The 24,419-nt window shown below is 43.7% G+C and overlaps 1 protein-coding gene and 1 long non-coding RNA gene across 4 annotated transcripts in view; one reads left to right on the top strand and one right to left on the bottom strand.

The window, feature by feature from the left end:
* LOC120401555 (pleckstrin homology domain interacting protein) overlaps positions 1-24,419 on the bottom strand; it is a 341,061-nt gene that overhangs the window by 313,533 nt on the left and 3,109 nt on the right. For all 3 annotated transcript variants that reach the window (XM_039531654.1, XM_039531655.1, XM_039531656.1), the window contains exons 5-6: positions 13,783-13,933; positions 13,599-13,697 (exon numbers count right to left, since the gene is read on the bottom strand). In XM_039531654.1, coding sequence (XP_039387588.1) covers positions 13,599-13,697; positions 13,783-13,933 — 250 coding nt within the window. The remainder of the gene's footprint in view (positions 1-13,598; positions 13,698-13,782; positions 13,934-24,419) is intronic.
* Positions 10,607-16,212, top strand: LOC120401558. Its single transcript, XR_005596537.1, has 2 exons — positions 10,607-10,797; positions 15,949-16,212. It is a non-coding gene; the product is annotated as an uncharacterized LOC120401558 (long non-coding RNA).

Raw genomic sequence — 24,419 nt, 5'->3', positions numbered from 1 at the left:
TGTGCCAGACATCCAAGGTGTGGAGCCACCTCTCCTCCGCAGTTGAGTGCAGCTTTGGACAGACAACTGGGAGTAAGATATCCTAGTTAACATCGAAGTGAGACACCACCTTAGGCCGGAACGCCGGGTGGGGTCACAGCTGGACCTTGTCCTTGTAGAAAACCATGTACGAGGGTTCCAAAGTGAGGGTTTTAATCTCGGAGCCCCACCTCGGTAATGGATACAAGAAAAGCTACCTTCCATGACAGATGTGACAAGCAGCAAGAGGCCAGTGGCTCAAAAGGAGGCCCTGTGAGCCTTGAGAGGACAAGGTTGAGGTCCAATTGCGGAATCGGGTCTCAGACCGGTGGGAAGAGCTGCTCTAATCCTTTCAAGAACTGGACGGACATGTTGTGTGAGAACACCAATTTACCCTGGACCTGCTCATGGAAAGGCGATATGGCTGCCAAGTGCACCTTGATGGAGGCAAGTGTGAGGCCTTGCTGCTTAAGGTGGAGCAGGTAATCGAGGATCGATTGCACAGGCGACTGTCGTGGAGATGCCATGCACCTCTGCCCAGCAGGAGAACCGCCTCCACTTTTGCCAAGTAAGTTGCCATGGTGGAAGGTTTTCTGCTTTCCAAGAGGACCTGCTGTACCTGACTGGAGCAGGCCCTTTCCTCCAGGTTCAGTCACTCAGCAACCAAGCCGTGAGGTGGAGAGAGGGAAGGTTTGGGTGCAGAAGCAGACTGTGGTCTTGTGAGAGGAGAGCCAGATGGCTGGGCAGCGGCCATGAGGGAGCCACAGCCAGGTCCATGAGCGTGCTGAACCAGTGCCGGCGAGGCCACGCTGGGGCAATCACAACAACTCCCACCTCGTCAATTTTGACTTTTGCTAGGTCCCTGCTGACCAGCGGAACTGGCAGGAATGTGTACATCAGATCCCCATCCCACGACAGAAGGAAGGCATCAGAGAGGGAGTTCCTGCCTAAGCCCAAGAGAGAGCAGAATTGCTGGCACACTTCCTCTTCTGTCTGATGGCGAACAGGTCCACTCGGGGAGCTCCCCACCGTCAGAAAAGTATCTGGACAACCTCTGGCTGGAGGGACCACTTGTGGGGAGAGAAGGACCTGCTGAGGCGATCTGCCAGCACATTCCGGACGCCAGGGAGGTGCGATGCCTTGAGATCGATGTTGTGCTGGATGCAGAAGACACACAAACGGAGCGTTTCCTGACAGCTGATGAGCTGGGAGCCATCTCTTGCCTGTTGATATAAAACAAACATTGAGGCCGTGTTGTCCGTGAGAACCTCCATACTTAAACCGGAAAGGTATGGCAGAAAGACCCCGCAGGCTAGGGGGATTGCCCTCTGCTCCCTGACGTGTCCCTGGAGCGATGGCAGACACTAGGTTGATCCCAATACTGGTGTTACCCTCTGCTCCCTGACGTATATGTGCAATGGCAGCTCCTCTGGGGACCATGTCCCTTGTGTCCACAACGAGCCGGGATGTGCTCCCCAGCCAAGATCGGAGGCATCCAATATCAGAGATACCACGGGTCGAGGACTCTCGAACAGAACTCCTTCCAGGACTGTCCTCGGATCGGCCCACCACTGCAGGGAGGTAAGTACTTTCGGTGGAATCGTGACGACTTTGTCCAAATCAAGTCTGGATGGGATGTACGCTGTTGACAGCCACCACTGGAGGGGTCACAGCCTGAGCCTTGCAAGTGCACGCCGCTATGTTGCCCAACAGCCTGAGATGGACCCAGGCTGTGGTATGGGGATATACAGAGACTCTGGCAATGAGACTCGCTATCGTCTTGAACCTGTTTTGCAGCAGAAATGCTCTGGCACGGGTGGAGTCGGGGACGGCTCCAATTAATTCTATCCTTTGAGCCGCGATTAACATTGATTTTTCCTTGTTTATCAACAGGTCCAGGACACAGCATGCCGCTCACTGGACTTGAGACCTGGAGTGGCCCTTGATAAGCCAGTCATCGAGGTACAGGTAAACCTGGATACCTCGACACCTGATGTAGGCCGCCACCACCATGCATTCGGTAAACACCCTCGGAGCTGTAGCCAGGCCAAAACAGAAGCATCATGAACTGGTAGTGAGCGGGGCCGACCGTGAAATGCAGGAATCGCCTGTGTCCTTGGAATATCAATATGTAGAAGTAAACGTCTTTCAAATTGAGGACAGCATACCAGTCTCCAAGATCCAGCGCAGGAACGAGAGAGGCCAGGGAGACCATGCAGAACTTCAACTTCTTTAGATATTTGTTGAGGTCTCTCAGGTCCAGAATGGTTTTGGGGATCAGAAAGTACGAGTAGAATCCCTTGCTCCTGTACTCCCGAGGGACTTCCTCCACAGCCCCCACTTGCAGAAGGCTCTGAACCTTCTCGGCAAGCAGTTGCTCATGAGAAGGGTCCCTGAAGAGGGACGGGGAAGGGGGGTGGGAGGGAAGGACAGAAAGATATCGATGGCATTCAGAGGACCATCAACAGCGGCCCAGCGATCTACACCTCGTGCTTCTTCAGCGGTGCTGGTCTGCAGAGCAGGATTGAGTAGACCATTGAAGTGGGGAATGTTGACCTGATGGCGATCCGTAACAGCGCTCCAGCAACTGGCAACAAGGCTGCTGGAACCGTTGTCGGACACTAGGTCGATCCCAATACTGGTGCTGCAGGGACGGATGCACCTCCATGGTCCTGCATCAAGTCACCAGTGATCTGCGTCTCTAGCCTGGTGAACGGTGCCCCAAATCCAGAGACCAGTGGGGGCTCTGATGGGTCTGTCTCCCCATGACTGAGGTCTGGCAGCTCTGCACGGGCGACCGCTGGCGGGACACTTCCTAAGGAGGGGAGCGATGCAACACAGATAGGGGCCACTGGAAAGGTCCCAGGGCTCATTTGACCTTAGAATGGGACACCACCCTGATGGGTGTGGCCGGCTGGGGTAAGACTAATATGTCCTGCGCTGCCTGCAGGGCCTCAGGCATCAACGGCATGTCCAGGTGCTGGACGCCCACGTCACTGTCTGGGGTGACAGGCGCGTCTTGGGATGGGCTAACCCGTTCGACCTGAGTCGGGGCCCAACTCCCACTAGGAGGTGAAGAGCTGCCCTTCTCGGGTCTCTTTTCCTCTCCAACCCTCTCCTTCCCTTTAACAGGATGTAGGAGATCGTTCCCTCCAAGTCTTTCTTTGCCTTCTGGACAGTGCCGGGGACAGAGATCAGCATCGGCCCAAAGATGGCACTGGCGGAGTGCTCTGTACCAATGCAGCGGTACTGGAGCAGAGTCCAATCTGGACAGCTCCGGTGCCAGTGTCAGCACTGATTCCATCAGGAGTGCCCGGAGACGTATGTTTCACTCTTTTTTTGGTCCAATGTTTGATCTCTTTACAGATAAGACACTTGTTGCTGATATGGGTCTTGCCCAGGCACCTCAGACAGTTACTATGAGGATCGCTGATGGGTAATTTTTTTTTATTTTTTTTTAACACTGTGATCACAGGGTTTGAAGCCTGGGGTATACTATGTCCCTAGGCTGAGTCCCATCCAAGACTGACTGACTAACTATACTAAGGGAAACTAATGACTTAACTATTTACAGGGAAAGGTTCGTATCAATGGATTGAGAAAGAGGAGGTTTGCCAAACCAAGATGATGTTCCAGCACTGTCACTGGCGGTAAGAAGGAACTGAGGGTAGGGGAAGCCAGCAATACCCCTTATACCGAGCCATATGGCCACCACTCCAGAGGACGCCAGAGCCGGTCCCCTATGGATACCACTCGAAGTAGAATAAAATTCAATTTTAATTGGATTTGAAATTATGAGAACCTATATTAAGGCCTAAACTTACTATAATCATTTAAATAAAAATATGCTACATGAACAAGCCTTCAAATTGTAATGAGTTAAAGACAGGAGACAGAAGTTGATAAAATACAGTTCGGAACTTAAGAGAAACAATCAAACAAAAACAGAGCCCCATTTAATTACATTACATGAAGGCAGACAACTAAATATTGACAAATTTTGTAAGTGCTTAAATACAAATGCAAGAAGTATATATACTAAAAAGGATGAACGTGAGTGCATGGTATTACAAGAAGATATTGATATAACAGGCATCACAGAAACTTCCTGTGAATCAATGGGAAACATAATATCAGGGTATAGGAATGACAGAGCAGATCGCATTATTGAGAGAGTGGCACTATATGCGAAAGAAAGCATAGAGTCAAATATAGTAAAAATCTTAAAATGAATCAATCTGTACCACAGAATCTCTATGGATGGAAATTCCATGCTTGAATAATAAGACTATAGCAGTAGGAATATACTACCGACCTCCTAACCAGAATGCTGATTAGACCTTAGACCATCTGTAATAGTCCGAGGTTGGGGCCGTGCCCTCTCAGGGGCCGTCGGGAGCCAGGCCGCCTCACTACACGGTCCCAATCAGTCTCCGGGTTCTGAAGGTTTTTGGGGTTCTGCCCCTCAAGCAGGGGCGGAACAGAAGACACACGGTTAATGCAATGAGTCCCAGCCCTCAGTCAGGGCGGGACAGCAGACACTAGGTCTAGGCTCAGACCCTTTCCGCAGGCTGAGCACCCACAAAGTCAATAAGCCACGACCCTCATTCAGGGCGGGCCAGCGAACCAGTTCTAAGCTCCGGTCCTGGCAGCCGGAGCTGAGCAGTTACAAAGTCAGTAAGCCCCAAGCCCTAGCTCAGGGCGGGGCAGCACACAAGAATCCAGGGAGCTCAGATCCCACTGCAGGCTGAGCAGCAAGAAAGTTAACAAGCTAAGCCCAGGCCCTCAATCAGGGCGGGGCACCAAACACAGCAGTTCTAGGCTCAGCTCCTTACAGCAGGAGCTGAGCAACAATAATAGTTCAGGGCTCAGGTCCTTGCATCAGGAGCTGAGTAGCAATAACAGTTCAGGGCTCAGGTCCTTGCATCAGGAGCTGAGCAGCAATAACAGTTCAGGGCTCAGGTCCTTGCATCAGGAGCTGAGCAGCAATAACAGTTCAGGGCTCAGGTCCTTGCATCAGGGGCTGAGCAACAATGGTCAGTAAGCCCCAGCCCTAGGTCAGGGTGGGGCAACAAACAATAGTCCCAGGGGCTCAGGTCCTTGTCTCAGGAGCTGAGCAACAATAGTCAGTAAGCCCCAGGGTGGGGCAATAAACAATAGTCCAAGGCTCAGGTCCTTGTAGCAGGAGCTGAGCAACAATAGTCAGTAAGCCCCAGGGTGGGGCAATAAACTATAGTTCAAGGCTCAGGTCCTTGTAGCAGGAGCCGAGCAGTCACAACAATACCGGGGCTCAGGTCCTTGTGTTAGGCACTGAGCCACAGCAGGTAAGTGCAGGCTTCTCTGCCTGACCGCTGGTAGGAGGGGGAGTCTGCCACCCGTGAGTGGGGTGGCAGGGGGGACACAGGCCCACCCACTCCACTGTGTCCCAGCCCGGGGCCCTAACAGCGGCGTGGATCCGCTGCAGTCAGTGGGGATCCTGGCCGCAACACACTGACATGGGCACGTCAGTGCCCTCAGCCGGACAGGGGTCGGCTACCCCCGGGCTACACTCCATCTCCCCCTCCATGGGTACCTGCTCCTCGCTGGGCTCTGCAGCGGGGTCCCACACCATGGGCTCCTCGTCGTGCTGAGGGCTCTCTAGGTCGGGCTGCTCCTCCGGACTCGGGTCACGGGAACGCTCGGGCAGCTCCTCGGGGTACCGGGCTCGGGGCAGGCTCGGCCAGTCCACCTCGGGGTACCTGGCTCGAGGGAGGCTTGGTCCGTCCGCGTCAGGGTACCTGGCTCGAGGGAGGCTCGGTCCGTCCGCGTCAGGGTACCTGGCTCGAGGGAGGCTCGGTCCGGCAGGAGCCTGAACAGGAGCGTCCGTCCTCTCCGGCCGCTGGGCTCCAACTGAGTGTTGAGGCCGGGCTTTTATACTTCCTGTCCCGCCCCTTGACTTCCGGGGGGCGGGAACAGGTGGCGGGGGCTCCGCCCACTGAGGTGGCTCTGCCCACTGAGGTGGCTGTTCTGGTTCCTCTCTCTCAGGGGCCGTCGGGAGCCAGGCCACCTCACTACACCATCCCATGCTTTGCTGCACATTGGGCTACCCATATTTGCCATCCTTGCTTGTCAACTGCCCTTCTCTCCAAATCTTAACTGTTCGTTTCCATGTTATTTGCGGTCTTCCACTCTTTCTTCTTGCATTTTCTGGCTTCCATTCAAGGGCGGTATTTAGTAAGCGTTCTTTTTCCGTTCTCAGAACATGTCCTAGGCACTGATGTCTTCTTTTGTAGATTATTTGTGAGAAGGTGCCTTGTCTAGTAATTTTACCGACTTCTTCATTCATCTTCCTAACTCTATATGTTATTCCCAATATTCGTCTCAGACATTTGTGATTAAATGCATCCAGGTTTTGCATATCTTTCTTGGTAAGTTGCTATGTCTCACTGCTGTATTTTGTGATGGCGATAACTGCTTTGTACACATTCAGTTTTGTCTTGAGGGAGATGTTTTTGAGTTCCCATATGTTTCTGTGTCTTCTAAATGCAACATTTGCCTTCCCAATTCTTATTATTTCCTTGGAAGTAGTACCATCTTGGCTGATGGTACTTCCAAGATACGTAAAATTGTCCACCTTCTCTAGTTTCTCTTCAATTTTGATTTCTATCCCTATAGTCCCCATTAACATGACTTTACATTTCTTTGCACTGAATCTCAAACCTATCTTCTCCATTACTTCTTTTACTTGGTTTGTGCATTTTTGTAGTCCATTGTCATCTTCATTGATAAGAGCAATGTCATCAGCAAATTCTAGATCAAATAGCCTAGAACTTCTCCATTTTAGGCCATATGTATTACTGTCACATTATTTTAATCTTTCTTTTTTCCAAAATGGAAAAAAATGGATTGAATGCTGATAGGGATGGTAAAATGCTCAGGGAGATTAGAGAGGCTACCAAAAAATGCAATGATAATGGGGGATTTCAACTATCCCCATACTGACTGGGTACATGTCACCTCAGGACAGGATGCAGAGAGAAAATTTCTATACCATAAATGACTGCTTCTTGAAGCGGATAGTCCTGGAACCTCCAGAGGAAAAGAAATTCTTGATTTAGTACTAAGTGGAACACCGGATCTGGTCCAAGTGGGAGACCGCTCAGTAACAGCAACCATAAGGTAATTAACATTTAACATCCTAGTAGGGGGGGAAATACTAAAGAAACCCCACCATGGCAGCATTTAACTTCAAAACGGGGAACTACACAAAAATGAGGAAGCTAATTAAACAGAAATTAAAAGAAACAGTCACAAGAGTGAAATGCCTGCAAACTACACTGAAACTATTTTAAAACACCATAATAGAGGCTCAAACTAGATGTGTATACACACACACACCAAGCCCTAAAACAAGTCAGAGAACCAAAAAATGCCACCATGGCTAAACAACTGAGTAAAAAAGAGACAGCTAGAAGCAAAAAGAAATCCTTTAAAAAATTGTAAGTCAAATCCAACTGAGGAAAACAGAAAGGAGAATAAACTCTGGCAAGTTAAGTTTAAAAGTTTATTAGAGGGCAGGCCAAAAAAGAATCTGAAGAGCAACTAGAAGGCACTAAACCTAACAGCAAAAAAATGTTTAAGAACATCACAGGGGTGCTATTTCAGGTTGGGGGGAGGGAGCACACATGATTCCAGGGGCTACTTTGGCACTTTTTTGCAGATAATTGGGGGAAGCGGGGGGAGACAGAGAGACCAACAATTATAACTCAAAGGAGGGCTCAGCTCAAAAAGTTTGAAAACTGCTCAGGATGCAGGCAGGGGATAGCTAGGGTCTGGTGTGCAAGCAGGGGAGTAGCTCGGGATGCAGGCAGAGGGGAGCGAGAGGTTGTGTGCAGAGAGGGGTGTAGCTCAGGGAGCAAGAAGGGAGGGGGTAGCTAGTGGCTGTGTGCTGTGGTGGGGGTTTAGCTCAGGGTGCAGAGAGGGGCTGTGTCTGAGTGGGTACTTGCTGGGGAGCCCACCCATGCACTCAGTCCCTAGCTGGCAGAGTGGGGGAAGTTCTACTCCTTGTGGCTGTGTGCGCACCGGAGCAGGCCATGCCGTCGTACACAGTCACCATGGCCACTGGCACCCAGTGGTTTCCGGGCACAGAGGACTACACCAACCTGAGCCTGGAGGACACGGCAGTCATTACCCAGCTCACCACCCCCATACCAAACATTCCTCCCTTGGGGAGGGAGCAGGGCCAAATTGAAGGCAGAAATTTGGGTGCCCCTCCCCACATATCACTTCTATTCTGCTATGTATCCATTTTGGGGAGCACTGTCTCCCCCCATACCCTTTCAATCTCCACCAATGCGGGGGGGGGAGGAGGGGCGTGCTACCCCTGCCCTCTCTAAATGGTGCTGCTCCCGGTACATCAGAAGCAGGAGGCCTGCCAAACAATGAGTGGGGCCAATGGATGATCAGAGTGCTAAAAGTGCACTCAAAGAAAACAAGGCCATTGCAGAAAAGCTAAATGAATTATTTGCATCTGTCGTCACTGGAGAGGATGTGAGGGAGACAGCCACACCTCAAAGGAATGGCTCAGGTGACAAATCTGAGGAACTGTCCCAGACTGAGGTGTCAAAAGATGTGGTTTTGGAACAAATTGATAAATTAAACAGTAATAAGTCACCAGGACCAGATGGTTTTCACCCAACAGTTCTAAAGGAACTCAAATATGAAACTGCATGTAAGCTACCACTTAAATCAGCCTTCGTATCAGAGGACTGGAGGATCTCTCGCCTAACATCAATTTTTAAAAAGGCTCCAGAGGCAATCTTGGCAATTGCCAACCAGTAAGCCTAACTTCAGTACCAGGCAAACTGGCTGAAACTATAGTAAAGAACAGAATTATCAGACACACAGAAACACAATTTGTTGGGGAAGAGTCAACACGTGTTCTGTAAACAGAAATCATGCCTCACCAATCTACTAGCATTCTTTGAGGGAGTCAACAAGCATGTGAACAAGGGTGATCCGGTGGATGTAGTGAACTTGGACTTTCAGAAAGCCTTTGACAAGGTCCCTCACCAAAGACTCTTAAGCAAAGCATGAAGTCATGGGATAACAGGGAATGACCTCTTAAGGATAAATAACTGGTTAAAAGATAGGACACAAATGGTCAGTTTTCACAAAGGAAAGAGGTTAATAACGGGGTCCCCTAAGCATCTGTGGGGCCTCTGCTGTTCAACACATTCATAAATGATCTGGAAAAGGGGTAAATAGTGAGGTGGCACAGTTTGCAGACGATACTGAACTACTTAAGATAGTTCAATCCAAAGCTGACAAAAAATGACAATGGAATCTCATAAAACTGGACAACCAAATGGCAGATAAAATTCAATGTTGATAAATGCAAAGTAATGCACACTGGAAAAATGAATCCTAATTATACAGTCAAACTGATGGGATCTAAATTAGCTATTACCACTCAAGAAAGATCTTGGAGTCACTTATCAGAGAGGTAGCCGTGTTAGTCTGTTTCTGTAAAAGCAGCAAAGAATCCTGTGGCACCTTATAGACTAACAGACGTTTTGCAGCATGAGCTTTCGTGGGTGAATGCCCACTTCGTCTTGCATCCGACGAAGCGGGCATTCACCCACGAAAGCTCATGCTGCAAAACGTCTGTTAGTCTATAAGGTGCCACAGGATTCTTTGCTGCTCTTGGAGTCACTGTGGATAGTTCTCTAAAAGCATCTACCCAAATGAACAGTGGCAGTCAAAAAAAGCTAATATTAGGAACCATTAGGAAAAGAATACATAAGAAAATATCATAATGCCACCACAGAAATCTGTAGTACACTCACACCTTGAATACTGTGTCCAGTTCTGTTTGCCTCATCTCAAAAATGATATATTAGAATTGCAACAGGTACAGAGAAGGGCAACAAAAAATGATTAGGGCTATGCAACAGCTTCCATATAAGGAGAGATTAAAGAGACTGGGACTGTTCATCTCAGAAAACATACGACTGAGGGGGGACATTATAAAGGTCTATAAAATCATGAACAGTGGAGAAAGTGAATAGGAAAGTGTTATTTACCCCTTCATATAAACACAAGAACCGGTGATCACCCATTAAATTAATAGACAGGTTTAAAACAAACATAAGGATATATTTCAAACAGCACACAGTTAACCTGTGCAATTCATTGCAAGGGAATGTTATGAAGGCCAAAATATAATTGGGTTCAAATAAGAATTAAATTCATGGAGGACAAGTCCATCAATGGCTATTAGCCAAGATGGTCAGGGATGCAATCCCATGCTCCAGGTGTCCCAAAACCTCAGACTGCCAAAAGCTGGGACAGGACAACAGGGGATGGATCACCCAGTAACTGCTCTGTTCTGTTCCCTCCCTCAAAGCATCTAGCACTGACCAGATGCTTTGAGGGACCGGAAGACAGGATAGTGGATTAGGTGGATGATGGACTGACCCAACATGGCCATTCTTATGTCCTTAAAAGGTGTTGAATTATTAAGTAACACAAAGGCGGAAAACAGTCAACTCAAACATTCTAAATATGTCACAATGTCATATACTGCATTATCTATATCAGAGGTTCTCAAACTGTGGTCCGCAGACCACCAGTGGTCTATGAGCTCCATGCAGGTGGCCCGCGGATAGTTCTCTCTAAGGTGCGCACCGGGGCAGCCACACATGAGAGAATGAAGGGCCACCCACCTAATTAGTGGTGCCGCGCAGGTATGGCGCCACTAATTAGGTGCCCTGACCCTGGAGAAGACGCACATGTAAGGTGAGGTGGTGGCCTTGGCGGGGAATACAGGGTAGGTGGGAGGGGGCAGTGGGGTGAGAAGAAAAGGTGGGGGGAATTTGGGACATGAAGGGCTGCAGCGGCCAGAGAAAGAGGTGACTTTCCCCAGCTCCAGGGCTGCGGCTGCCAGGGAGAAACGGCCCTCCTTCCCAGCCTCAGCTCTGTGGCTGAGGAGAGACACCACCACCACCACTACCCCCTCCTTCCCAGCCCCAGCTCAGGGACTGCCGCAGAGGGAGAGAGAGGGCACATCCATTGCATTAGAAAGGTAAAACTACTGATATTAAAATATGAGTCGTGTGCTTTTATTTGTAGAACAAAAAATGTTAATTAATTATTATTTTTTTATATATAGCACTTTTATCCAAAGTGCTTTACAACAGTTAGCTAATGGTACAAACAACATTCGGAAAGATCATTAAGTGGTCTGCCGAGACCCTCAGCAATTTTCAAGTGGTCTGCGAAAAAAAAAGTTTGAGAACCATGCATCTATATCATTAGTCCTTGCAATGGTGTAAATGCTGGTATTTATATTATTTACAGTATAAGAACTTTCAGTTTCTGTTGTGCAGAAAAACTATCGTATTAACAACTTTTGGTTTCAGTTTAACTAGCAACTGCTGAGAAAATATTTTCTTCGTTTGGGCTAGTTCATTCAAAGCTGAGAAACTGAGTTGAAAAAGCAGGAAAGCTTGTTTTCCTCTTCCAGTCTATGAATAAAAACCAGGTGGGAGAAGATGAGATCTAATTCTAAAAAACGTAAGGACATGGGGCTAGATTTTCAAAAGTATTTAGGCACCCAAAGGTGCAGTTAGGTGCCAAGTGGAATTTTTCAAAAGCACCCAACTGCATCTTTAGGTGCCTAAACACCTTTGAAAATCTGGCCCACAGAGACCAGAAGCAATCTGTCAATTCACTAACTACAGTTAATACTTCCTTTAATAAATCAGTTAATATGTTTTGATAAGCTTACATAAGAAAAAATATCCAACACAATTAAGGTAGTCTTATTTAACTAATAAAAGCAATTTTTCAATGCTGTTTTTGTACACTTTAAATTAACTGAATTCCCATCTACACGCAACTTAACACAAATACCAAGAATAATTGTTAGGATCTGAATAAATCTATGTTAAATTATGAGAGTCCTTAAATAAGCATGTATAGACATAATGTATCCTCCTGGTTAACAGAAAGTACCAAATTTAATGTATGGGCTATATGGTGTTCCATCAACATGTTTTTATACTTATACTAACCAATGAAAATGAATCTTTCTTTATGAAAATAACTAAAAAGTAAATCCAAAACAAGATAAACATCAATTACTTAAATCAGCAAGCAAGAAATCTTGATTTAAATCATGATTTAAAAAAGTGTTAAATCAATTCCCTTCTGCTACTTAATATACAAGGCCTGAAAACCTATTTGAGAGCGGTCCCCATTTCATTCCAAGAAGAGCTATTGAAGACATCTGGTAGAACTTGCTTCCTAGATTTAGGTTTGTTTTGTTCTGTCCCCGCCTCCCATATCCTTCCCCCCAGCAGGTTCCCAAAAAGAGAGATTTTTTTCTGTTTTAAATTTAGTTTCCCTCAAGAAAAAAATAAATTTAAACAAGTCTCTTTCCATTCATGTCATCGTTGTAAAATCAATGTCAAAATTGCTCTTATGTTGACATCTATCACTTTTACTGGAGAGTTTACAATGGAGGAAGAGGAGACCAACTTGATTTCTTAAAGTAAGAGGAATCCAACAACTCATTAAAGAACTCGAAATATTGTTAACTCAGTGTTAAACCTGAAGAGGTTCTGGGTAAGTTTTCACTCACTGCCAACATACCTATTTTCACTGAGCTATTGTCCTTATGGAAAGGGGAACTATGGCAGGATTGCATGGATGGAAGCTTAAAATGTGAGATTTCTGCTCACTGCTATCCTTTCTACGACAAGAAGAGACTGAGACTCAATGAGTTCCCTCCTAAATCATGTACATCTCTTTACCTCCAGGAGGGTAGTGAAGACAAAACAACTGTCCCTCATTACAGGCTGAAGGCTAATGAAACACTTCCTCAGTGACAGAGTGAGAACTTCAAAGTAATCGCGGAAGAACAAAAAAGAAGAGGAAGCAAAAAATACCTTTCTAGACTTCTGTTATTCTGCCATTTTGCAACAGAGAGAGAACGTGTGCATGCTCCATGCTATAGCACAAAGCAAATCTGGACAAAACTAAGAAATAAGCAAATGGGACTAAACAGTCGAAGCAGAGAAACAATATTCTCTGCTACAGGGCCCTACACTAAAAAAATCTCTTCAAAGAAAAGAATTCTGGCAAGCAGCGTATACTATTGTATTTTCCAGAAGTGGAGGCAGACCATAGTGTCTTGAGTTCAAATAAGTCATTAACATGATAGGCGATCCTATCTGCAGCTTATTACTACTTCATTTTTGCAACCATGTTATCAGCTAGCCAAATATTGTTTGCTTGTTTTCATAATTTTGAAATATTTTATTCAAATTCATACCTCAAAGCTCAAATAAAACAAATAAGCTTCAAAACAGGATTGATAATATTTGGACCTACACTGTACATCCTGTCATGTTTAAAACAGGATAACTGACCATTCTAACAGAAGTAATGGTAGGCACAAGGTACATAGCACATAAGAGAGTAAATACAAATACACTGTTACCCAACTATCACACCAATAAACAATTTCTGCTGAATTTAGTGCATGCTGCACTAGCAAGGTCATACTTTTCAGTGTGATAACGAAACTGACTTACCTATGCTAGGTGGGCTGCCATAGTTTATTGGTGACTCTGGAGGCCTTCCACAATGTAATGCAGCAAGAGCAGATCCCTTCCACACAACATGTTTGCAACCTGTTTACAAAAAAATTACAAACATGAAAATATAGCATGAAATAGTGAAAATGACGTCTTTAAGCCCCCTTGTGAATTTTCATACTTTTATTTGTGCGAAGCAAAGACTGTCTTCCAGCTCCTAATAAGGTTTGCACTCCAGGTACACTCTGAGGAATTTCCTGCTCTAGAAGTGGTCCAAGTCGATGGCATATTTGCAGCAAGTGATCAGGTGCCAAGTGTCTATAATACTTCACCTATTATGTGACAGAAAAAAAAGTGATAAAGGTGAAGTCAATCATTTTTGTAATATTACTATTGAAGTCCTCATTTTCTTGTCAAGTTTGTTACCAAAATTCTTAATAGAAATGAGCAAACTAAAAAATAGTTTAACTTTAAACAAATGATCAAAACAGATAAAAACCTTTAAGATGGTAAATTTACTCCAGCTGATACTAATTAATTTCCTCTCTTCAAAGTATATACCAAGTGTATTATAAGCACAGTTCATGTTTACGATTTTGTAACTTACATGAATGACGGAAAGCATAAAGCAGCTCTTCAGTCATTTTAGTAATAGAAAAATGCAAAGAATGTGTCCAACCTCACATTTAAATATGCTTCTGATCAATTTAAATTACTTTGAAACAAAATGAGAAAATAGTATTGTAAGATATCCTGATACTTATACAGTTCTTAGAAAAGTCACTCTATACTCAAAGAGTAAGTGCTGCAATTTTTGAGATGATTGATTGTATTCTTCATATATAAAATAGAGAGCCAACCTCAATGTTAAGTGTAAAAAAACTCAGCCTTAACTATGAAGGCATGATCAGTATTTCTGTAATATAAAATTTTAAGTATAACTTTCATGAGTCAAAAAAGTTTGAGTCAAAGAAATTTTAAAAACCCTATTACACACTATTTATTCAAAGAAATCCATTCCTTTGGTGAAATAAGGAGGGGAAACCTTTTCAGGTTGATTTGGAGATCACATACTTCTTGTCAGTTGTGTGGCACTGGCATCAAAGCACATTTCTAACATCGATCACATATGCTTTATGACAGCTGTTTGATTTTAATATCAAACCAGTTTAAAACTGGATTTTGTCCAGAAAAGGCAAATCAAAGTCCTTATCTATTCTTTTGAACATCTTAGATTACAGGTCAGATAGGTCTTTTCAGTGCTACAGGACCAACTTCAAAATATACTTATATAAGTGACCACAATTAAATCCTATTACAAACTGTTAATCCTGCTATTAACAAATAATGTCTTCTAATGCATAATCTACTGCTAGCTTAAAGCATCTGAAAAATCAAGAAAAATCTCACAATTTTATTTGCTTCATGTATACATTCTAATAAGAGTACCTAGTGTGTACTGGTTTCTTGTTTCAATAATAATCCTGCATCATGGTTTATATATTTATTTTGTGACAAAAAAAATCATCCTAGATTATCTCACAATGAAAGCTTGTGATGTTTTGTTATACTGTAACTGCAGAAGGCCATGACTGACATTTTAAGGAGGATGAACATTGCTCATATTCCTACACTGTACCCAATTAGAAGGAACATACCTTATTCTTCTTCAAATGTACTACTGTCTTGCCGACATGCTGTTATCATACTTTATGTTGCAGTCATTTATTAACATACGAGTGCTGAACTACAAAACTGAGACTCTGGAAAAGCCTTATTTATATGAGAATTATTTTTTCACCATTTTAAGATTCTAATGGAGGAGGAAGGAATTTTTCTTTTGTTGTTCTCATTTGAGTCATCTGTCACATTTATAAAAACCCTTGTGAATGACTTGAATTCTGACTAGCTTTGAGGTGAGATATGACTTACAACATGCAATTTAAAAATCCATATTTAAAAGTTATACAAGTAGCTATATAAAGCACAATAAAGCACTGCATAGATTCATCCCAAATTCATTTTTTAAAGTACAAATGACTTCAGACACACACAGTTAGTGTCAACAGGACAGCAAAAACACCAGAGAACTCAAGCACTTTCTTGCCATGATTCATTATTCTAACACACACTTTTTTTTTTTTTTTAAAGAATTAGTGTTCTGAGACATCTCTGAACTTGTTTCAATAGAAAGGGTAAAAGAACTCAAAGAAAATTATAATTTTGGGTGCTTTTTAAACACTATACATCCTTGGCTATGAGGAACATTTAGAGGTGCGTGCAGCTGATTCTAGCTATGATTCCTAATCTTGTTTCCTTTTCTTTTATTCCCTTTTCTCCCTTCCAGGAACTATACTTCGACTGTAAGTAAATAATGCCCACTGTGCAGCTGTATTTGAGATCAAATACTTTCCATTGGCAATGAAAGTCAGATCTGAACCTATGTCTCCAGAGAAGAAATACTAATACAGTATACTAAATTACTGATTAGCGAACTCCTCCCATCAGAATACGGTTTGTTTAAAAGTATTATTTTACTCAGTTAAGCACCTGAGTACTACTTAACTTCAACGGCCTGAATAAAAAAAAAAAAAAAAAAAGCTTAAATAGATAGAAGATTGAAGCTTGGAGTCCAAGATCAGCCTTGAAACATACCCACGCTCCAGCCAGCCTACTTCCTAATCAGATCTCCTTTTTGTGATTTTTGTCATGTACCTGTATCTGTTTTATAAACCACTATAAACAAAAACAAGGTCTATACATGTACGATTCTAAAACTGACATTTCAGAAGTACTTTAGAAAACGAAGACTATTTGTATTAATCTTGACTCTAGTCACTACAAGGTGGTGCTGTACATTCTGCAAATACACCTCATGCCCACCATGTAAATTCCCTTTTACTCTAAATCCCAGACCTCTTTTGTGCAAAGACAGTTAATCATGCCAAATTAGGTAGCAGTTTTGTGCTGTAGATAAATGTCAGCTAAGAAATAATAATTTGTATTGGTTACCAAAACAGTATTTTAACCTAGTTCTCGGACAAACTAGCGTAATATTAGCCAACTAAGTCAGAAGTCTCCTAAAACAGGGGTTCTCAACCTATTTCTCTCAGAGGCACCCCTCAACATGCTATACAAACTCCAGGGCCCAGCAGGGGCAGAGGGGGGCCTCGACAGAAGCCTAGTTTGACTTCTGGGGGGGGGGGGGAGAGGAGGAGGGCAGGGACCAGCAGGGCTCGTGTCACCTCCGTATGGCAGGGTCCAGGGAGGGAGTGCCACCTCCACCCCGATTCACCTCAGCAGACCACCAAGCCTGTCTGGGTTGGGGGACGGGTGGGGGCGCAATCAAAAATTATAATTCAAAGTTGAGGAACTTAGCTCAAAAAGTTTGAAAACATCTTAGGGTGCAGGCAGGGGGGTATCTCGGACCATGTGCAGGCAGGGGGGTATCTCGGACCATGTGCAGGCAGGGGGGTAGCTCATGGTGCAGGGAGCGGGGTAGCTGGGGCTGTGTGCAGGCATGGGACAGGTCAGGGTGCAGGGAGGGGCGCAGCTGGCGCTGTGTGCAGGCAGGGGGGTAGCTCAAGGTGCAGGGAGGGGGTAGCTCAGGGTATAGGGAGAGGTATTGGGGCTATGTACTGGGAGGGCTCCCCTGTGGTCCCCGTTCCCAGAGGGGTCTGCCAGCCACAGAGCCAGGTCTCCCCACCCAGGCGGCTCCTACCAGCTGCCTCTGTGGGAGCACAGGGGGCTGCCAGCTGAGGAGGAGCTGCAACCCAGGGCACCAGCAGGAGAGGAGGGAACGCTGCCGCTGCCTGCTCCATGGCACCAGCCATAGCAGCAGCTGCCTTGAACTGCCCAGCTCCGGCTTCCCACCTCCAACCTGGTCAGGGGGCGGGGAGAGGAGATGTGGGGAGGAGATGTGGAGCTGCCCCCCGGGACTGCCGTGCTCTTGCGCTGCAGTTTCGGGGGTAGGAGGGGACAACGCTCTCCATGTCCCCAACTTTGCCCATAGGCTCAGGGCTTCTGCCCCAAAAGGAGCACCAGGGCTCGAGGCTTCAGTCCCGCACGGGGGCGGAGGGGCCACACCGGGCATCAAGGCTTCAGCCCCATGGGGGGGCACTAGGGCTTGGACTCTGGGGGTCCGCGAGCCAACCTTGAAAGAGCTCGCGGACCCCCAGTTGAGTGGCAGTTCCTGTAACCACTTCCTTTCCCCTCAGATGTAAGCTTATAATTACAGGAATTAGTATTACTTAGGAAGAGTAGCTGAAGGAACAAAATTTGTAGTGGAAGCATATATTGGGACTCTTTGCTTTGCAAATTGGGAAAAGGAGTCGAAAAATGCAACCAAAGAGCCAGGATGTGGGGGGTCTGACACAGGCTGATTGGTTAGGGGAGTAAATGAGTCAAACGCAGAGAAGTAGGTGGATCAGAAAGTGAAAACCATGGAAGGGAGGTCAGAGATGGAAGCAAGAGGTTGGGTTGTCTTCTAAGAGAAAGAAGTTTATGGAGTGGGAGTCTGGGGGGGGGGGGAGTGTGACTGCGCAGAAGACAGCAAGAAAGTAAAAAGTATTAAATGAAGTATGGTAGCAGTAAAAGAGGAATTTAAGGGACCAATTCTTTGTGAAGACTAAGTGAGGGTAACTAGTAAGGGGGGGGGGGGGGAGTTGGATGGAGTCAGCCAGATTATCCATATGGGAAGTGAAGTCATTCACTGTAAGGGTACGGAATAAACATCAGGAAGAATGAGCAGTTGGTTGACAGCTACAGAAAGGGAGAGTAAAGCCTATGAGGTGGCCTGCTGAAGGAAAGGGTGTGCAAACAGGGAAAACAAAAAGCTGAGTGCAACAAGAACAGGTGCAAAGAGGAACCTGGTAAAACTGCTCTCCGGGCAGGCAGAAGTGAGAAGGAAAAACACCACACTAAAGAAGAGGATAGCTGTAAGAAGCCAAGTCAGAAACAAGTTACATACAGCAAGACAATGAGGTAAAGAGACAGGAAGATAGAAACTGGTCTCTATCCTGATGTCTGACAGAGCAGAGGAGAAAAGGGGAAAGACAAAACAAGGGATGAATATTTAGACGTGCAACACAATATGGCTCTAAAAAGAGAGCATTGCATGATTCGGTATTTGGCATCATGATTTCAACATAAAATACACGTACTCTACAAATAATTCCTGCCAGGCCTATGAATACTATCTAGATTATGAGATTCTAGCTGGATTCCTTCCTTCTTGCATATCACCACAAAAATAAGAGGGTCTTGCAAGTCATCTTGGATTGTCACCGATACCTCCATGCACCCTCATTGTTTTCAAAGGAACTGCACAGATATAAGTGATATAACTATATTAATGATGAACAAGAAATAGAATACAGCGCTCTCACTCTTACCTGTGTTGGTTCTATCAAGCTAGTGGAAGTAGAGAACATGTTTTGTTTTGTTCAAACACCAAACTAAACAGACTCTAAAACACAAACAGGAATCAGATGTGTTAAGAAATAAGTGCTATTTTGTGTCAGTTTTCAGACCATAACCATAAAATAATATTTTCTAGAAACAAAGAGTGTTCCATTGTCAGCTCTATATTTACCAATAACTATCTAGGACCAAAGTGGACATATACAAAATGCAGCTACACAGATATTCAAACGTCCAGGACTCTAATATTAAGCTATTATAAACGCATCCTCCAAAGCAATACCGATACTGAAACATTTTCCAAAATTCTGGATTATTTATTTCTATGCTAACAGTGACCTGAGCTAACTACAATTTTATCATCAAGAACTTCAACACAGAAAGAATGATCTAGTGGACTGAATTTCCTCAGAAAACTGTTTAAAAAAAAAAATCAGTTACCTATATTTCAAAGTCTGGAATACTCAATCCAGCCATCTTTAGCCACCTTTAGAACCATACGTATATTGCCACACACTGTATCAAGTGCTACACACGGCAAAAAAATGAATTACAGCAACTGTCATACTGGAACAGACCATCAGCATCTTATAACCAATGGCCAGTGCTTAATTGCTTCAGAGAAAAATAGCTGTTATTGCAACTCCTAAATTTAAAGTGTTCTTATTCTCCCTCTGAGATGCTTCTTTATAAGAATTAATTTTCACATCGGACGTATCTTCTGATTTATATGTAGGCTAAACAAAGATGGGGATTTGGCTATAAAATACTACAGGGACATATTTTCTTTTAATTTGAGATTACTTTTACTGCTAATGAAACAGAGCTAACTGGAACCAACTCTCCTGAGACCACACAATCTTTGTCCTATTGCAAACATAGGAAATTTGCAAAAAGTTGAGTATTTAAAATGTTTTAACATAAGAACATTCAGGCATTCATCTATCTAATCCATCCCCCTGTGCTGAGGCAGGATTAAGTACACCTAGGCCATCTCTGATAGATGTTTGTCTTAAAAAACTCCAATGATAGGGATTTCACAACCTCCCAAGGTAACTTGTTCCAGTGCTTAACTATTCTTAGTTAGATAGTTTTTCCTAATATCTAACCTAAATTTTCACTGCTGCAAATTAAGCCAATTATTTAAGATACACAAATAAATCTAATTCGCTTCATCCACAATTATAAAATTTTGATATACATTTTCTTATTCAAGCATTTTGGAATTTTAAAATGTTTAAAGTTAATTAAGTCCTGGTAAGAAATACTAGACAGACTTTAGTTTCCAAGATTATCTATTTATTCGAAGTCCTAACAATGTTCCTTAATCATGATCAGAAGGAAACAGGAGCAAAAGGGTATTTACTTTCCATGGACATTAATCATTTATTTAGCAACAAAGAGGTGTTAGGAGCTTTAATTGTTGTTATTAAATGGGAAATATCCCTGTCCTAAATTTACTCTAGATTATATAACAATCTGTAACTCTCTGACACTCCCAGCTAAAGCGACTGTATGGGAGTGATTTGTATGATGTGAACACTTGTCTAGCAAAACTTAACTGAGGACATCTAAATTCACATACACTGAACAGCAGCTCCAGATGGGTATGATTTTTGTCACACTATCAATAAGAGATATCTGAACAGTGACCTATTATCAATCCCCTACACCTTTCAGAACCACTTTCAAAACTTTATAGAGACATTCAAAGAACTATTACTGATAACTTTCTAATATTTGCTAGATAACATTTATCTGGGATGCAACAAACTACATTTTCTTTTGTTTTTCTAGATTCATTTCTCTGAAAATTTCATTTTTGTCCATTTACACCATGCAGACATCTGTACAGGGCTAGACTTCCTGAACGAGCCATTATCATCTCAGCCATTTATTAAGGGGTAAATTGTTATTAAACAATAATTGTAATATTGTCCAGAGGCCCCAGTAAGCACTGGGACAGACTCCATTGTGCTAGGTGTTGTACAAACACAAATCAAATACAGGGTTGCTATAGTGCAGTTTACTATCTAACGCCGCTACCCACCCCATGAAGATTCAAGACACGTTAACTTTATGCACTGTGAGTAGTCCCTTTGAAGTGAGATTACATACAGTGCATAAAGTTAAGCACATGGGGTAAATCTTTGCAGACCCAGTGCCTAAGAAGGTTACTCTATGGACCTTAAAGCGTACATCTCCCCACTTTCACTTTGAAAACAAGGGCAATACAGATAATACTGAGGACAGAAAGACTGTTAGTAAGACACAAGAGTCCCAGCTCTATCATTGCATCCTCTCCCAAAGTTGGTGTGGACCCCACAATGTCACTGCTGATTTGGAAAAAGGAAATCAGACACATAAGAAAGCAGCTGAAAGGGAGAGAACTGCCTGAATGTCTCAAAAATGAGATGAGGAAGTAGGATACTAGATTTTGATCCTCTGCAGTGGCACAGCTCCCTCCCTATCTCCTTCCCATAACATCCTGTAAGATCTACATAGGAATGCTTAACACCCTTCAGATAGCTAATCTCCCCATGAGCCCAAACTTGCCTTAAACAGCTTCCTCACAGCACTCTTAGAGGATGAAGAGCGCAAGCTGCAACTTCTATGATCCTGTAATCAGCCTTCAAACAAAAGTTCTGTCTCTGTCCCTGCCCCACATAAAGACAGTCTAATAGAAATAGGCTTTAAAACCTACCTGTAGAACACAATATATTTTAAAAAAAACAACCTGATATTTACATAGCAACTACACGCTCATGTCACTGACTGAACACAGCTCAACACACCAGTTTGCAGTAGAAGGTACCCTATCCACTAAAAGCGGGTGACAGTCTTGCTTTCTCCTTTACCAAGAAGAGACCTACAGAATAGCAGGAGGCAGCAAAAGGGAAGGAAGCATCCCTACAACTACAGTGGACCAAAATCACTTATTGGAACCACATAGCTAGCTACCATGGCTCACATACACACAAAATAAGAAACAATGTCCTTTTGCTCCTTATCAAGTGCATTCTTTGGGGAACTGGCAGTGCATCTTACCAACAGCTGTTTCTGTTCTTTTCACCAGAATACCTCAGTCTTCCAACAGGAAATGTAAGTGAAGACTGAGATAACATAAATATCAACCAAAAGTTAGCTATGAACTTTAATAAACGTGTCTTGATGTTTTGCTCCTGCAAAACTATTTGTCTCTTCCTTAGTGTTTGTACAGCAAATGGCACGATGGACCCGATTGCTCATTTAAAGCTCATGTGCTTTTGTGTACTACCATGATACAAATAGAAAATTATAACATCAATATTAGGAAAGTCAGTCTGACACTTGGGAGGAAGAGACTCTCTAGCAAGGAACACTCACATAGCTTAGGCCACAAATAGGTATTTTTTTGAAAATACCATTACAGTAACTCCTCAAAGTCGTCCTGGTTAACATTGTTTCGTTGCTGATCAATTAGAGAACATGCTTGTTTAAAGTTGTGCAATGCAGCCGCCTACTTTGTCCACTGCTTGCAGGAAGAACAGCCCGTTGCAGCTAGCTGGTGGGGGCTTGGAACCAGGGTGGACTGGCAGCCCCCCTATCAGCTCCTTGCTCCCCTAAGTTCCCTGTGCAACAGCTGCCTAGCAGGCTACCAATTAGCAGCAGTTCAGCTGTCCCTCCCCCCACTGCCATGTGCTGCTCCTGCCCTCTGCCTTGGAGCTGCTCTCAGGAGCCTCCTGCTTGCTATGCAGAAAAGGGTGGTATGGGGGGCTGTCAGGGTGTCCCCCTCCCTCCTACTCCTGCCACCCCACTTACCCTTTCTCCATATAGAGCAGGGTGGGGACAGGACAGGGCTCAGGACAGAGAAAGCTTGCTAGCAGCAACTGCTGTCTCAACTTCCTGATTTTTTTTTTTTTAAAGGCAATGTACTTAAGAGTGGGGTCAACATACTTGAAGGGGCAATGCGCATCTCTCTCGCTCCCCCACACACAAGGTGTGTGTCTCTGTCTGCCATGCTGTATCCCCTCCCTCCATTCGTGCTGCCTTGTAGCCTCACATTCTACATTAACAACGTGTTAACCCTTGAGGGCTAAGCCGAATGCTAGTTCATCATTTAGCAGTAAGGCATTCCCCAGGAAATATCCCACCCTCTTACTTCTCCACCTCAACCAAGCTTCACAATCATCATTGCTGTGTACAGTATTAAATTGTTTGTTATACTTATAGCGTGTGTGTGTGTGTGTATTATATAAATAAAAATAGTTTGGTGAAAAAAAATTTCCCTGGAACCTAACCCCCCACCCCCACCCTCTTTACATTAATTCTTACGGGGAAATTGGATTAGCTTAACATTGTTTCGCTTTAAGTCGCATTTTTCAGGAACATAACTACAACATTAAGCAAGGAGTTACTGTATAGGAAAATATCTGTTTGAATTATGAAAAAGGAAGCTAGATTGAGTTTTTTTAATTTATATATTCTCCCTGCAGTGTTGAAAACCCAAACGGCAGAATATTAGTGTATTGGAAACAGACAAATGTAGTTTCACTGTTCGAGCAAGCAATAAATAAAAAACACAAGTGGTGACCAGTACATTAATTTTTGTAAGTTCTTTGAATAATCTTAAATTTTAGCAATAAAATATGTAATATTTTAAAGGCTATGATTTTATTTTAATAAAATTAAGAATTAACAAAGAATCATTCTCCAAGAAAACTTTTTAATAAATCCAAGTATCTGATAAAACTTAAACCAGAACACTTAATGCATTAAGATGCTATAATATTCTTGTTTAGATAGGTAAATCTGCACTAACTTTATAACAATTACAAATCCACACAAAGCAATGTTTAAAGTCAAATTCCACGAAGTACTGAGTAACCTCAATTCCCTTTAATTTCTGGAATCACTAATTTATCACATTTTTGATACTTTTGGTTCCTATTTAGCTTCTTTCAACTCCTGCCTTTACTGACTTCAGTGGGAACCGAGGTAAGAGACTGATATTGGCACATGGCAAAGGATGCCCACAACACCATTTGCATCAGTAACCTTTTCAAACTCAGATTTCAGACTTTTAAGAACCAAAACTAAAAGAAAGACACCAGAGCTGACATTACAGATTGACGTCCAACCAAAATATTTACATTAAAAGGTATTTTAGAGTTGAGAAAGCAAAGAAAGCATCTTAAATGACAAATCAAAAGATTTAAAAAAAAAATCTTAATTGGAACTGTTTAAATTCAGTAAATCCATGTTTTTCTTAAATACTTCTATGCTGATACACTGAATGCCAGGTTTCAGAAACCAACATGATCAAGCAATACAGTTAAGGCATACCTTCCTTAATTAAACAAGAGAGAGTAAGAAATAAATGAAAACACAGACAACTAACTGTTTATGGCCCCTCCT

Source organism: Mauremys reevesii, linkage group 3 (assembly GCF_016161935.1).
Source record: "Mauremys reevesii isolate NIE-2019 linkage group 3, ASM1616193v1, whole genome shotgun sequence".
In the NCBI taxonomy this organism is placed as follows: Eukaryota; Metazoa; Chordata; order Testudines; family Geoemydidae; genus Mauremys; species Mauremys reevesii.
The sequence above is the reverse complement of the archived record's forward strand: the minus strand, read 5'-3'. Positions and strand labels throughout refer to the sequence as shown.